Source organism: Fusarium mangiferae, assembly GCF_900044065.1.
Source record: "Fusarium mangiferae strain MRC7560 genome assembly, contig: FMAN_scaffold019, whole genome shotgun sequence".
NCBI lineage: Eukaryota > Fungi > Ascomycota > Sordariomycetes > Hypocreales > Nectriaceae > Fusarium > Fusarium mangiferae.
In genome coordinates this window covers 215,593-231,505 of record NW_024573939.1, presented here as the reverse complement: position 1 = coordinate 231,505, position 15,913 = coordinate 215,593, and the positions used below count along the sequence as shown (strand labels likewise).

At 44.5% G+C, this 15,913-nt stretch overlaps 4 protein-coding genes across 4 annotated transcripts; all 4 read left to right on the top strand.

Annotated features, from left to right (window-relative positions):
- Positions 1-133: 133 nt before the first annotated feature.
- Positions 134-393, top strand: FMAN_15289 (uncharacterized protein; the record flags this gene model as incomplete). The annotated part of the gene is made up of 2 exons (XM_041824876.1): positions 134-296; positions 353-393. The coding sequence occupies 2 exons, from the start codon at positions 134-136 to the stop codon at positions 391-393; spliced, it is 204 nt and encodes a 67-aa protein (XP_041690313.1).
- A 2,256-nt stretch (positions 394-2,649) lies between these two features.
- Positions 2,650-3,037, top strand: FMAN_15288 (uncharacterized protein; the record flags this gene model as incomplete). Its single annotated transcript, XM_041824875.1, has 3 exons — positions 2,650-2,668; positions 2,718-2,843; positions 2,892-3,037. The coding sequence occupies 3 exons, from the start codon at positions 2,650-2,652 to the stop codon at positions 3,035-3,037; spliced, it is 291 nt and encodes a 96-aa protein (XP_041690312.1).
- Positions 3,038-5,467: 2,430 nt separating this feature from the next.
- Positions 5,468-7,600, top strand: FMAN_15287 (uncharacterized protein; the record flags this gene model as incomplete). Its single annotated transcript, XM_041824874.1, has 1 exon — positions 5,468-7,600. One exon carries the CDS (start codon positions 5,468-5,470, stop codon positions 7,598-7,600), a length of 2,133 nt encoding a protein of 710 aa, XP_041690311.1.
- A 2,634-nt stretch (positions 7,601-10,234) lies between these two features.
- On the top strand, positions 10,235-10,792 carry FMAN_15286 (uncharacterized protein; the record flags this gene model as incomplete). The annotated part of the gene is made up of 1 exon (XM_041824873.1): positions 10,235-10,792. The coding sequence occupies one exon, from the start codon at positions 10,235-10,237 to the stop codon at positions 10,790-10,792; it is 558 nt and encodes a 185-aa protein (XP_041690310.1).
- Between the last annotated feature and the right edge of the window lie 5,121 nt (positions 10,793-15,913).

Sequence of the window (15,913 nt, the reverse complement as noted above, 5' to 3'; positions counted from 1 at the left end):
TATAGACATTAACTGCGAGACTCTTGTATCAAAGAAATTTACCACTATAAGAAGATCCTCCCTGCCCTGCGATCTTCAACTTTCGATCTTCAACTGTCTTCAACCTCGCAGACGACTATTGACCATCTACAAAATGCCACTCCCAACCTTTCACCCCGATGACAGTGGGTTCGAGTACCGACTCCGAAAGCATCGCAAATCCCCTGGCTATGAAGCAAGTGTCTGTCGTAGACGAAAGAGAAAGCAGCAGCGAAAGTCTGCCACCCGGAAACCTAACCGTAAACGGAAGCACCGTGGTAAGTTGATAGACAATAATTGAAAGTCTATGGGTCAAATACTAATACATCTGGAGTCCCTTCTCGAGTGAGCTACAAGCCCGCTGTTTCTGGTTAGAAATAAACGTTGATCGGATGGCGGCTGATGATGGGATGAAGAAAGACGGGAGAGGAATGTCTCGACTTGATGGATGAGCTACTTGTGGTTGATGTATTTGTTCTTCACTGTATTTATATACACCATATATTGAGCGAATAAAATATTGCCACTATTGGATATCACATATTGCCGGAGAATGAGCTAAATCGAATGTGTAGTATCGATCTATCTCTAATGCACAGTCGACTTCTGCCCTAGAAAAGGAATACCACCGCCAATTGAGGCAATAATATGGGCAAACATAACGTAAGCCATGTCCTATCAATCCTATAGTACACTCTGTTGTTTACCACCGCCTTCATGTACTCCCACTCTGCAATGATCGACGTTTCCTAAACTCGCGCGCGCTCGAGTCATCCTCGTCGACACTCGTATTAGTTCTGGCAAGATTCGTCGCCGGGTTATTTGGACTTGGAGAAAAGGCTCATGACATAGTACACTCTTAATCTTATTAGATTGATTACTTTCATCTCTTACGCCACATTTTGGCATATGGGCCAAGGGGAGAGTATTCACAAGTGATCCGCCGGGTACATCCTCACTTCAACCCGGTGGACAATGTGTCTCCTGCGACAGTTCATTTCCAGCCGCCTTTCTCCAAACACTCCCGAGAGTACCGTCTTGCACTGGAAGGGGCCAAATGGAGCAATGTGCCCTCGATTTTCAGGGTTGGACTCGCCAAATCTGCTGATATGTATCTCTCTGCATGAGGGCACAAGCCAATACAGGTGAAAGATCTATGTAATTATTTTCAGTGAACACTTCTTTTCCCTGTATATTCATAAATCTGAGTACCGATCTCTGGAGTATCGAACTTATTCATGCGGTTCAATCTCATGGCCGACATTCTTTTGTTTGGCTCGCTGTGCGCAAGACGGATCGATTGATTTGTGGACATGGAGATGAAGCGAGAGGATGTGTTGAAGTGCAGAATGAACGGTATCGATAAGGCAATGCACTAGTACATATTCGATTCAGTGTGACATCAGCCAAGCGAAAACGTCGATTATTTTACAACACTGCCCCAAGTTCGCCAGTTCGAATACCGGTGTTTGACTGGAACAGCAAGACTAACTACTCTGGCGCTACTATGGTACTCAACTATAGTCTTAGAACTTTTTCATCTGTATTTGATGCTTTTTGAAGCCATTTGGCAAAGTCTGGCGCAGCTATCTCCAAGGCGCTGCGTGCAAGGTACGTACCGTTTTGGCAAAACCTGGTGGTTGTGCTCAAGACCATGGTCAGTCCAAAATCCCCAGCTCAGACAGTCACGTACCCATCCCTCCAGGGTAGCCAGATGACAAAACGGAACACCAGATCAAGCATCGCGGATCTTCAACGTCACATGAGATCTGATTGCAGAACAGCATTTCCTGATAATTCATTTTCATCTAGAGATGGTATCAACTCTAAGAAAAAGAATACCGCGATATAACTTTCACTTTGCACATCGGCGCGAGTAGTTAACTGTTCAACCCAAGAGCACGTCCAACACGGATGAAGAATCATGCACCAAAACAAAGTTAATGGTGTGCCTCTTTTTTTTTTTTTAAAAAAAAAAATGTAATTGCCTCTACGTTATACCTATATCTTCATTGGGACAAGATGCAGTCGATAGGCCAGCGCCTTAACGGGCAGAGTTTTGTGGACGCGGCGCCACCAAATGGCTTTTCCAACCAAGCTGACGATATGATACTTGCTTTGTGGTGTAGCGTGATAATCACTGACTATATGCAGCACATACAGCCCGGGCAGATGGCTTGTTTATGACGCTCAATTGAATGCAAGACAAAGAGATATCAAAATTCATTCACAATATGCAGCTTTGCAGAGAAATGAGAGACGCCAAGAAGCAGAAATGGTAACTGCATTTCAATTCTGGCCACTCTGAGTTGACATGTTAAATCGCGCTATGGCCTCCAAAACTGCATCATTTGGGCCAAAGATGCGGCTCAGTTGCATCAAAACTGCTGGGATATATAAGCCATCTTCATTGAGACAAAGAGAAGTCTGCAGTGGCTGTATTCACCGCCCTCCGCGTCGTCACCAACTTCTGCAACACCTCAGAACAAAGAACGTCGCGACTAGAAGCTAGTCACGATGTAATACCGCATATCATATAATGTCGCCCTATTTCATCTGAAGGTACATAAAGTCACTTCTTGGGCAATCTCACTTTGCTTCCCACAACATTCAACGGTAATACCGCCAAACATGGACAACGACTACCACTGTAAGTACCATCATTCCAAAGCCATGTCTTTCTAATATAGCTACGACAGATGACAACCCTTGGGCCGGCCAGCAGCCAGACGATACCGAGCACGTTATCAATTATCTGAACAGCGACCACGGAATTATGTTCCCTACCAACGAATTTACGGAGAGCCCTGAGGATTACTCCGCTGGTGAGTATTCCTTAATACTATGTAGTCGAGACAATCTAATACGTCTAGGAATTCATAACCCTGCGCTTCCGCCCGCTGAGGTAGACGGCTTCGCTCTTCCACCTGCCATCGACGAGCACGACTTGGACGCTGGAGAACTCCACTTGAACGACCTATATCCCCAAGCTCACACGCCTCTTGCAGAAGCTTGCTGAGCCTACATCGTTGAACCCCTCCTTCTTGCACTGAGACCTCTACGAGATCTTCCCTCCACCTTGATTATCCCTATTCACTACCTCCTTCTTACTATCTACTGCATCTTTACCAGAATGAAGGGGCCGTTTGTTCGTCAACTCATCCCCGTCATTCTAGTTGAAGTCGTCGAGCGGTATGAGCCCGGAGCAGGCTTCTATGTCAACGTCGTCGTCGGTTTCATGCCTCATATCTCGGAACGGTTCCGCCCAACACTTGCCCTACTTTCTCAGCTGTGCGATCAGTGTCAGGTCTTCCTTATCATTTTGGCGTTTCTTCTTTTGTCTTCCATCGAGCAGCGTCTCGAATAGACAAGAGTCAGGATCAGCGTCTCAGGATGCATTCGAACGAGGTGGCATGGAGAGTGGCCCCAGCATGGAAATTAGTTGTTTTACGTCGATACAGATAGTTGTGAGGGGGAATAGGAGAATGGCAATAAACAGGCTTGGGCATGATTGGTTAGTTAAATTAGAAGGTAGGAGGCGTTATTATCGTTCTTACAAATTGAAGACAAATCAGATTTGCTGTTCAGTATATAAATCTCTTTGCAACGATTTCTTGAGTTCCTACATACCTTTGAGCGGATCCTCTGAGATTCTGCGCCATCGCTGGTACCTCCTTAGATTCTCATACGCCAAAGGGGGAGACCCAAAAGCTAGAAAGCACCTACTAGTCCAAGATATAAATCAAGCATGGGCTCTGTAGTACAGATACATAGTACAACTAATGTTGAGGTGAGGACGTTTTACAATCGGATCCCCAGAGATACAATAGCAACGGCATCAGCCAGAAGGGCACCAGGTGTATGTCAGGAGTTGGCCGCTTCATTCGTCAGAGGCACTCTGTCATGCAATCAAATAACCTCCCGGCGATTACGTATGATGCTGAGAACTGACCTTCTTGCAGGTAATTGTCTGTTGAGAAATGCTTAAAACTTGTACGGTGCATAAATACTTTGTCTCTTGTCCTTAATGAAATGGACACCCTGCAGTTAATCAAGCCTGTTGACGGAACTTGAAAAACTGATTTTGTAGAGGTTATTACCTAATAGATATAAAGATTATATAGAAAGCCTTTTTTTTTTAAATATTAATTTTAAGTTTATTTACTTTAATTAAAGTTTATAAATTCTTAAATTAATAATAATTATATATAAATTATATAAAGTTTAAATTTATTTTATATAATATTAAAGGTAAGTAAATAATATATATAAGTATTAGGTTTTAAATATAGAAACTAGTCTATATTAGGTTTATATTTATAGATAATATAAGGTATAATACTAAGCTTATAAAATATTATATCTCTTAATAATTAAATAATATATATTAGGCTTATTAATATAAAGATACTTTATTAATAGCTAATAAGCTAAGTTCTATTTAATATTAAATAAATATATATATACTTAAGGTAATTAGGTTAGTTCTTTTAGTAATTATTAGTAATTATTAGTAATTAAAAATAATTATAAAGTAATTATAAACTAATTACTATACCTTCTTATTAAGTTTAGGTAATAATTTCTATACTTAAATAAAATTTATAGGGTATATATAATATAACTATAAGGGTTATAATAATATAGATAAATAAGTAATATACTTTACTTTTTACCTTAAAGGCAGGTTTTTAAAAGCTTAAAAAATATTTAATTTAAAGTTAAAATAGTTAAAATTTTAATAACTTATATATAAGTCTTTAAAAAAATTATATTAATTTTTTTAAATTTTTAAAAAATTCCTTATAGCTATAAACTTTAAAGTCTATTTATATTATATAATATATTATATTTTAAGGTTTTCTATATAAAATAAAATAAATAAAAATCTTATAAAAGTATTTATTTATTAAGTTAATTATATTATTATTAAAAATAACTTTTTTAAATTTTTAATTATTTTATTTAAGATTTAAATTACTATAAAGTAAGCCATTTTTAGCTATATAGTATTTTATATTATTTATTTATCTATATTACTTACTTATCCCCTATATTATTACTTTTTAAATAAAAATAAATTTTAATTTATTAACTATTTAATAATAATAATTTATTTTTATCTTTAATTTATATAAGCTTTATTTATTTATTTAAATAAAATAGACGTTTTAATAGTAACTAGAACTGCCTTACCTTAAACTTCCTTACCTTAAACTGCCTTACTTTAGACCGCCTCACTTTAGACCGCCTCACTTTAGACCGCCTCACTTTAGACCGCCTCACTTTGGACCGCCTCACTTTGGACCGCCTCATTAATACTCTTATTACTTTAATCTCCAATAAGTCAGTACCTTCAAGGTAACCTATTGAGAGACTTATAAGTATATAGTCTTTATATACATTATATTTCAACTCTTAAATATTACTGTAAAGGAAAGAAAAGAGAATGGATGCCTCCGCTACACTTCAGACCTGTCAATCGCCGCTTTATAGGCCACTGGAATATCCCAACCGCACTATTAGACTGCTTATTCTTCAACCATCAGCAAGCCCTCTCACATTACTAGAGGGAAGTCTCCATCCTATATCACTCGATCTCCGTCCGGCGTACCTAGCTTTGTCATACGTGTGGGGTGATGCAAAAAACACCCAGTCCATGGCAGTAGATGGCCATGAGGTTGCTGTGACTGTCAATCTCGCGTATGCACTGCGTTGTGCCAGATTACCAGATAAGCCAGTTGTTATCTGGGCAGATGCTCTGTGCATCGACCAGGCAAACGACGAAGAGAAATCAGTTCAGATTCAGCTCATGGGCGCGATATACCAGAATGCATACAAGGTTCTTGCGTGGTTAGGCGCAAGCGACCACGACAGCGACCACGCGATAGACATTCTCAATAAAATGGCGACCGCGATCAAACAAGAACAGGATCCGCAGGATGGAGATGGAAGCTCCATTGCTGATGGTGAGACCAGCAGTGACGAAGAGGAGCCGGGATGTACCATAATGGGAACGTTGCGGGTAAAGATCATTCAGACTGAAGAAGAAATGACTGCAAGCGTGGATGGTATCTCCAAGGACCTGAGTGGCCCTGATTGGCTCCAGCATTTACCGGAACTGTGGACAGAAGACACGCAAGAGCTCTCTTCCTTTCAAAATCGTGCGTGGGATGCCATTGCGCAGATCTTTAAAAGGCCCTACTGGAGTCGTGTCTGGATATACCAAGAGCTGGTGCTCGCCTCGAATCTCCACTTGCATTGCGGAGAAAAGTCTCTTAGCTGGCAAGACCTTTGCTTAGCTGCTTTCAGGACCGACCTCATGCTCAAGAGGGCTGACCACCCGCCGCTCTGCTTTTCTCGTTCTCTCTGGTCAAAGCTCACTTCTCGACCTATGCATCAAGTTGTGCTCGTACGCCATGACAAGCAGCAGATGGCAAAGGGCACCATCCCTTCGTTATACAACCGCATTGAACTTCAGCGGCAACTCGAGGCATCAAATCCCAGAGATCTTATCTATGGCTTGCTTGGGGTTTCCCAAGCAAGTGTGGTGGTCGATTATTCGAAGCCTGTTCACCAAGTCTATCACGATTATGCCAGTGGCTGGATACGATGGGCTTGCGCCCAGAACTCCTCGAATACCCCTCTGAGCTCTATGATGGTGCCTGTGGTATGGGCAGGTATCGGGTACGAGACTCGCACACAAATGCCTTTTTCGGCCCCATCCTGGGTCCCCAACATCCAAAAATTTCGACAATTGTCAAACGCCTTGACCGGATCCGGATGTTTATTTCAAGCTTGTGGTAGAACGAGACTGGAAAACGCAGTTACATCCATTGATGGAAATTTTCTACATTTGCGAGGACATATATGTGACAAGATCACGCAGACCTGGCCTTTACCTTTTGCCGCTGACACCTTTTACGGAGATTTACCCCGCATAGCAGATGCCATGTCAGCGAGGCATCAAGCCAAGGAACATCCGATGAGAGTCCCACTCTTAGACCTGCTGTTTCGCACGGTACTCATGGGGCGTTGGCCTGGTACTGGTTATCCCTTGTCGGTTTTGAGCATATCCACGAACGATGAATTCATGTGGAAACGGCGTTTCATTCACGACCTCACCAAGCACAAATTTGCAGAGCTGCGCAAGTCCAGCGATGACGAAACTGAACAGTCTCTCAGGGACCGTATCCTTAGACAGTGGCAAGTCGAAGGGCCACCAAGGTCCTGGGAAGAGGTCATTGTGAATATCACAAGCGCGGAGGAACTTTGGAACACATATAAAGCGGGCCAGAATGATGGGTGGGAAGAGTTCCTTATTGTGTCTAGGCGCAATATAAAAGACACGTGTCTCTTCCAAACAACTACAGGATACTTTGGCTTAGGACCTTTGATGATAGAAAGCAGCGATTTGATCTGTGTCTTTCCAGGAGTTCGCCTCCCCACGATATTGCGTCCTAAAGGCAACCGTTTTCAGCTTGTGGGAGCTTGCTATGTTTATGGGCTGATGGACGGCGAAGCTGTAGGCAATGATGTTCAGGCCTGGGAGGCTTCTTTATCCGATTTCGTTCTAATGTAGAGAAGACGACAGGAGAATTCTAATTTCGGGACGACAGCCCCCGCATGGAGACTAAGAATGTCTTCCGACTTAAGGCTGAATGCGAAGCGCCAAGCAATACAAGATGTCATTGTAGAATTTTATCGCCCTGTACATTTAAAAGCAATAAGTAGAACTTGGTCCACAGACCTTGACAGGCTTGGGAACAGTGCAGCCAAGTCAGATCAGCGTCTGGAGCAACGTCTCGACTCTGGTACAAACCAGAAGGACAAGGAAGCCCATGAAAAGATTCAGTAAAGCAACTGTGAAATATATCTGCCTGGATACAAAGAATAAACCCCTGTAGCGAGAGAGCCATGATGAAAACGGCGTCAGGGCCGAAGACCTCATAAAATAGGTCACGAAAGCGAGAGTTTGCTCAATCGACAGACCAGGTCAAGACTCTTGATACAAGGTGCCTGTGAGTATATGGCTAAGGGGTCAAAAGAAGTCTGGTATGCGGATTATTTGACCATGATGTAAGATGGATTGGCTTGTGAAGGCATCGAGGTGCGCAATGTGCTGTGGCGGCTCTAGACTAGGTATAAATGCGAATTATACAGGATATTATTGGAATATAGAGCGAATGTAAGTAATCCGAGCTAAAAAGCCATTACAGTCATCGCATTCTTTAGATGAGGATGAACTTGGATGAGGGAATGTGTACTACGACGACGGTATAGTAGTGATATGATCAATGAAGTAGGCATGTAGAATAAAAGATGGCTGCTGTGAAGTCTACAATGGATAAATTAATTATCTGAGTGAAAGTAATGACTAGGTATTGTCATGAACACTCATGGAGTGCAAGTAGGATACCGGCTTCTCAGGTGTATGCTCAACAATCGATCTCAGTTTCAACAGCTCTAGCTCCAACCTATCTGCAGGATGAAGAATCCAGTCGAACCTAGTCAACAATTTTCGTAAAGGAGTCTGCCTGTCTTTGCCTCTACCATCAATAATGTTCACCATCTATCTTCATGGCCTAATCCTGATCCTGGTCGTCCTCATCCTCACCATCCTCAACTCCCCACTCCTTCTTGAAAAATACTAGGACCTCTTCTGGCGAAGGGGGATCGACACCCCAGTCCTTCTCTGTGACTCTCCCCTCGGCAATAAGCTTTTGTTGAGTTCCACGCACTTGGATGAACAAGCAGGTGATATAACGGCCGTTGCTCTGAAGCTTGAAGCCGATGTGATAAGTTTCCTTGGACGTGCTGCGACCCTCACCATGCCCGAACAGCCATCTATTGCCGGTGGCCCATGCTGGAGGTGCAAAGTCCTTGGTTTTTGCATTCCTCAGGTATGATGTCTCTACATCCTGGATGTCCTTTTTCTTCGTGATACGGTGTACGTTGTCTACGGTAGGATATGGTGGTAAGCTATGAGATGTCTTACGAAGACATAAAGCTTGCTTGAACGAGATGATATTCAGGGAGAATGGATTCTGTACTTATCTTGAGGGCAGGGTGCAGTTAAAGTGATAGCTTTACAGAAAAGACGACCATGGTGTTCTTTCATGAAACGAGCGACAATCAATATAAGAGTCATTCAAGCAAGCCCGTAGACCTCATGTCGTAAACATAACCAAGTTTGACTACCAGAGACGATGTACGCCAGATTGATGCTTGAACCCACTTGCATGGACAATCAGCTCAGCCTACATCTAGCAGCGGGTTTTGAAGACCTACCGGTGGCTTGAACAAACTTGCACTTTGAACAGAACCCATGATTGGGGAAGCGAAGGTATCTGTATGGCTTGTTGTCTGGACGAGGATGGCCAAGCTGGTTTGTTTTGTGAGAGGATCAGTTGACGCTGGAAGATCCATGGGTCAGCGTTTGGATGGCCTGGGACACGAGATGAAATCAGTTTGGAACAAATTTGGGGTATTTCTCACGTCCATATCTGTTCACAATTCACGGTCCAAACCAGATTGCTCGGGCTTGTTCGCTGCAATGTGTGATCGGAAACTGGATCATCAGGAGGGGAGGTTGTTCGGAGAATCTTGATTAACACGCGACACAAGACATCCCCAGGTCCAATAAGCGAGGTTACCCTTTTCTCCGCGACTTGGTTGTCATCGTAGCGAGGATGTTCATTGGTGTAGTTGCACAGTCGCTAAGGAAATCCTCATTGAGCTGTTCACTGCACATTGGGACATGCGCGCTGAACTGTTGATATTGGCGCGCACACAGACAATCAGATGAGTTCAGTGCACCTTCTGAGAAAGAAGCATTTGGAGCTGCACCGCACCACAGCTTCGCTTCTCCATAACAAGCCGAGTTCCCTTCAATCGCACTCCAAACACTCGCTTGACAGCAGCTCAACAGAGGCATCACAAACCCTTTGCTTCCATGACTGTTCTTATACTCATCCTCAACAAAATCATCATCACGGCGTCAGAAAGTTCATCTCTTGCGTTTCTTTGATAGCTTTCGATCACTCACTCTTCCCAACCAGCACAGCTCAACAACACCGCAATAGAGCCGAACAATCTCGTTCCCGGATACCACCAAGATAACAATCTAAAGCTTGACATCATCGAAAGCCATCACGATGCTCTCTCATCTACCAAATCCGTCGTCGCCCAAGTAGCGCAAGTCATAACCGCCACCATGTCCCCCATCATGCTCGTCAAGCTCAAAACATCCAACACGCCAAACATGGCAATACTCAAACTCTACGACCGACGGTTTGGATCTTCGCTTCGGAGGAGAAAGAAAGGCAAACAACTTCCGTGCCGTGTTCAAGACGAAGCTGCTTTTCGCTCTTTCGTCGATGGTGGCGATATCGGTCCTTCCATGGGTGAGATGGAAAAGGATCGTCACACGGAGCTACTCCCCAACTCGGCGGCTGATTGGAGACTGGAGACTGGGGGACAAGCCAAGTTTGAAGCGGCTTTGTGGTGGGAGGCCAGAACGCACTTTGAGACGGAGGTTGAGGCGTACAAGCGTCTCAAGGATCTCCAGGGCGTTTTCATTCCCCGTCTGTGTGCCTCTGTTCGCTTCTCACCTATTAGTTCTAGCGCCAGCAAAGACATCGATTATTACTATACTGTCATCGGTATTCTTCTCCAGTTCATTCCCGGATGGAGCCTCTGGGATCTGCCCGAATCACCCTCCTCGCTAACCTCGCAGCGGGAATGGACCTCGATCGTGCAGCGCGTTGTTTAAGGCGCCCACGAGATCAACAAGCGCAATATTATCCTTCACGATAGCTGTACTCGTAACGTTGTAGTCGACATAGATTTCCATCAGCCATTCATCATCGACCTTGCACAGTGTTACTTCAAGGATCAGCTCTTCCAGGATTGGGAACACTTTGGCTTTGTCGACGGCCAGGAGGACTGGACTTCTGGGGGTGAGTGGAGCGAGAGCGTGAGATCACTGGATAACCCTGACTTGTTTGGTTTGCCTATGAAAAGCAAGCTGGAGACGGTCAAGGGGTTCTTGATTGACGTGAAGTATCCAGAGTGAACAGCTGTTTTCTTCGGTTGTGGAGCCGATGCTCCAAGAGAAAACCAAGGGCGGAAGGCCGGAGGCTGAGGGCGGGACTGAGGGTACAGAATGTGACGAGGTTGTGAATGACTTGATCGTTGAGCAGACCTGAGCGAGGATATTGAGCCTGCTGCCAATGTTCGGAGCAAAGCTGGATTATCCGGGGAATCGCAAGGGCGGTGTCGGATTTCCCCGTGAGGTTTCTTAAGGTATTCTTGCTACTACTCTCATCTCATAAACTTGTGTGCTCTCTATCGATCGTGTAAGAACCAGTGATAAGCCTCTTTGCGTCCTCTCAAAGAGAAATTCACCGTGTATTACTTATATTTGACAGAACTCGGCTGTCTTTTGGCATATCTCGGTCTGAAACTACAGATCTGTAGAGGACTCTTGGGCCTTTGGTGAGAATGCCAAACGTGCTGCATCCCGATGTGCTGGATTTCATCGAGCTGATTCCCGTTAGAACGGATAGACGATCTCATGGTCTACTGTGGCCGCAATACCAGGAATTATCCACAGCATCCGATGGATCATCCTTGCTGTAATCCAACTTTTTGGCACTAACTCCGCTGCAGATCCAAAGTCATGTCTTCCGAGTTTCAATTCAACTGGCCATCTTCATCGAACCCCTAGAAGCATAAATCGGAGTTCCGGAAGAGGGAGGTCAACCAATCGGGGCTCCCACTCACTCAAAATCGGGGCTTGGATTGATTCAAGATTTCGAGTTCTTACGTGTAACTGTGTACCCGCCCAGATTTCTATTGATAACATGATCGCGGTCGCGATGTTCCCAGAGGCACGATTTCTTGACCAGCTCGAAATACCTTGTAGGTGACAAAATCGCGATGGTATGATGAGAGTCTGCCAGCAGAGAAGTGGTTCTTGTGGTATTGGCTTGTAAGGGATGTCATGACCGTTGAAACGTTCACTGTCGCCAGTTATGGCGGAAGTGTGCCCTCAGAATCATTAAACAGGAACAGCTGACATTGCCCCTCATTCTTTGTTCAAAGTGACCTGTAACATCTTGTCCCTCATGCTTTTTACGAAAAATCGGACTTACCAAACACATTTGCAATGAGTTTACAAGCTCTTCCATTGTTACGGACAGCTCGCCTCTTCCACTAATGGCAGCTTCAATACATCAAAGCATGATGAGAGGATCTTATGAACTCTGCTCACGGGAAATAGATGGACTTGGATGAGAGTACCTGCCCTCGGGAGTTCTCACGTTCCACATCAGCCTCGTCGCTCATCTGCCATTCCCGTATCGATGAACCCAGTTAAAGCCAATGCAGAGACCTCGGAGATGAGGCCCCTCTCTTCCAACAACTTGAAAACCAATTACTCTTTCGAGGTCCTGAGGTGCTATACGCGGATATCCGATTCGCTTTCCAGCCCACTGATACGGTAATAATGTCCAAGCTGTGAGCCAGATGTCTTCTCTGCAATCGAGATACGTGGCTGGGAGGTTATATTATCTCCAGAACTTAGCCTTTTTAATATCCAGAGTCATGAATTACTTACTATAGAAACTTCGGAATTGAGTTTCTGAAGTAGGATATTGATTTGAGTGCTCTCGGTATCCCGCCCATCGGGACTCCGGGAGTCGGAGAGAATGCTGCGATAAGCCGCACTTCCTCACTTAGCTTTGCGACTGTCCGTATGATCCAGCCAAAAGTTGCAATAGATTTGATAAGACAGGTTCTAACCTTCAGACAATAGCATAGCAGCTATAAACGCAGAGCCTTTTGTCTCTTCTTGACTGCTGCTTGCCGGTGCTGACACCAAGATTAGCGTATTGAGACCACATCGGCATCGTGAAACCCACGGATACAAAGGCGAGAAAGATGAGTCAATGTAAAGCGCAAGAGTAAAAGAATCCAGTTTTCATTTCGGCTCATGTTTCTTTAGTGGAAAACTTCCTTAATAATGTTGCTGTCCTGTCATACCATTGGCAAAGGGTCTTTAGAACGAACCTGTGGAAGAGGGGAATGAAAGCAAGTTCTGGAGCGAATGAGAGTCTTGGGTGGAAGGGCCCCATTGTGGCCATGGTACCCTGTACCTTGGCGTAGAGGAACGGCGTCGTATACGGTCAGAACATGAGAAACAGTCAACTTCCCAGATACGTTTGACGGTGATGGTGATTGAATACTGTCAATGTTCTCCTTCTCAAAAATCTTGTAAGGGGATCTTCTGCTAGACAGTCGGAGTATTGAATCGGTATCCTGATTATCTGCTTTGGCATCTGGAGAGACTTGGTCATACCCGACGTGGACAGGAGGCGACTCGTGGCGACGTTGATCGACAGTAAGACCGAAAAAGAGTGCTTTCTACTAAGAACAAAGAAAACAGAAGAATAAAAGGCTAGGGAATTGATAGTTTCTGAGCATATCAGTTTCTAATGCAAGCCAGAACGGGCAGAGCGAGGCTTGCAGGGATGAAAGATTTGGTCAGAACATATTCATACTCTCTCGCTCTTTACCTCTCAAAGCGTATTTCTCATCGCGTCACCTTCAAACAGGGGGCCAAATTTGCCTCCACTCTCTCCAAGAGGACGCTATCTTTGCTGGTTTCTCTTGCAGACGTTAAGCTTGTTGACATGGTGGGATTATGAGACGAAAGTCGAGCGACACGAAACCTTCGAAGGACTGCCATCAGCACGGCTTCTGGGGACAACTATAGGAGCCGCCCTGAGTTCCTCATGGGCCACGACCTATCGAGAGAAACTTATAAGTCTGGAGCCTGCGGATTCCTTGAGATACTGTTGGATGTCGAAGATGAAATACGCCGAGCCATGTCACTTGAAGGATGGTTACTGGTCCACCGGAATCTACCGAGCAGACCAAGCAGCTATTTTGATCTAATTTGCTCTCATACCAGCCCTTCGCTACATCTCATGACTTCCTTCTCCCTGACAAGCGGACTACTAGCTTCCCACAAGGCGAGGGGGCCACAGATTCAGCCCGGTCGCCATGGCCCTGCAGCGTCTTCTTACACCAGCCCGCCGCTCCAGCTTCATTTGGTAGTAATTGATCCCAAAATACCAATGGAAACACAAGCATCATATTTGCCAGCTGGATCCGGATGGACAGAAGTGAATGGTTATCATATTATCTGCATGCTATGTCATACAACGTGAGATCTGTACTGAAGCCTCAAGTCAAATTCCATGAACACTCAGAGCAAGTGTTTTCTGTGACTTATGTTCTAACATTGCCTGCTTCTTTCCGTCTCTTCAACATCTCAATCAATGGATCATTTCCTGAATGCATGTTTCTTCTATCTCCGTCAAGCCCCCAAACCAACCCGACCCTACCTTTGACAAACAATAATGGTCAATTTTCACAGTTAAAAGTTCGGTCGTGGCGATCGTAGTGGCCCTGTCTTTCATGATAAGAGACGAAGGCTTCATGGACATGCTAACATGATAGCCTGGGGCATTTAGGGTTGTCTGCAAACTGTTCCAGATCTTCAGATCAAGCTTGTGGGCGACATGACATATCTGCAGTCAAAAGTCAATCCATATCAGATATCTACTACTTACTGACAATGCAGGTCCTTTATACTCACATGTCCAGATAACGTTGTCTTCGCATAGATAAATAAGCAGGCCTGCAGAAACATTGGTGAGTCCTGGTGAGTCCCCAATGGTGTCCATAAATGAGAGGACTGCTTTTATACAACCAAAGCTTCTGCAACATGTATTCTCCCGCGGCAAAAAGCCAACCGTCGCAACTCTCCAGATTGGAATAAGCTTTTGTGGTCCATTAAATGACGCAGATTCATTGGGAGATGAGGTTTTCTGTGAAAAGATGTTTCTTCGAGATCCGGAATATGGAGCTAAGAACGTTGAATACCGGAATCCTCATGTTGTACGATTTCTTGGTGTTGAAGGGCTTACCTGATCCTTAATAGACCACGGCATCCATTCCACCAGATTTAAATCTTCCCAGTTTCTATCCCATTGGGTAAATGATTATATTTATACCACTCGTTTATGTATCAGTTATTGGTGCGCTCGCGTAAACTGGGCGCCAGCGGGACGGGAACCATGGTTCGGACAGCTCTCATACTGTATTTGTTTGCAGAATTCTCACATCAAGAATGGGAGAATATCAATATCCGTGTAAGGCACTAAGCGAAAGCAGTGTCTTTTATAATGCAGAGGGCGTAGGGCTTCAACCCTCCGGAGTCCAAGAGCGGAAGGTGTTAATCCAGTGGATTGAATCGAAATCATAAACTAATTGTCATTACAGATACGGCCGTAGAATGATCGAAGCGGAATCTATTGATTGCCCAGACTAGCTCGGCGGTGGCACACGTGCAGGTGGCGTGGGAATGGGTAAGTCCTTGAGTACGTTCGCTTTTATCGCAAAGATTCTTCTGTTGGACTATCCGTGGTTTCAGGACTCACCTGCAGAGCCGAGTAAGGCTTTATCTCGAGCGACTCTTGTGATAGTACTCTCTGCATGTAAGTATGCTAGTCTCTTGAGCTTCGTTACATGTCTTTTGACTTGTACTGACCTGGCGACAGTGATTATGAAGTCACGGGAGGCACAAATTGCACTGATAACAATGCGCTTTGTATTATTCAAAATTCAATAGTGAGACTGCAGTCTTTCAGGAGAAGAGCTTCCTCATATGATCATATCCACTTTGCAGAGGCATGGTAGCAGCGTCACTTCGCGCTGGTAACTGACCATTCTGGTGAACTTGACTGTGGTCATTTCAATCCGGAACGTCATTCGTCGAAGATGAATGCCCTCATACAAGACCTAAAGAGACCTAGCATGAAAC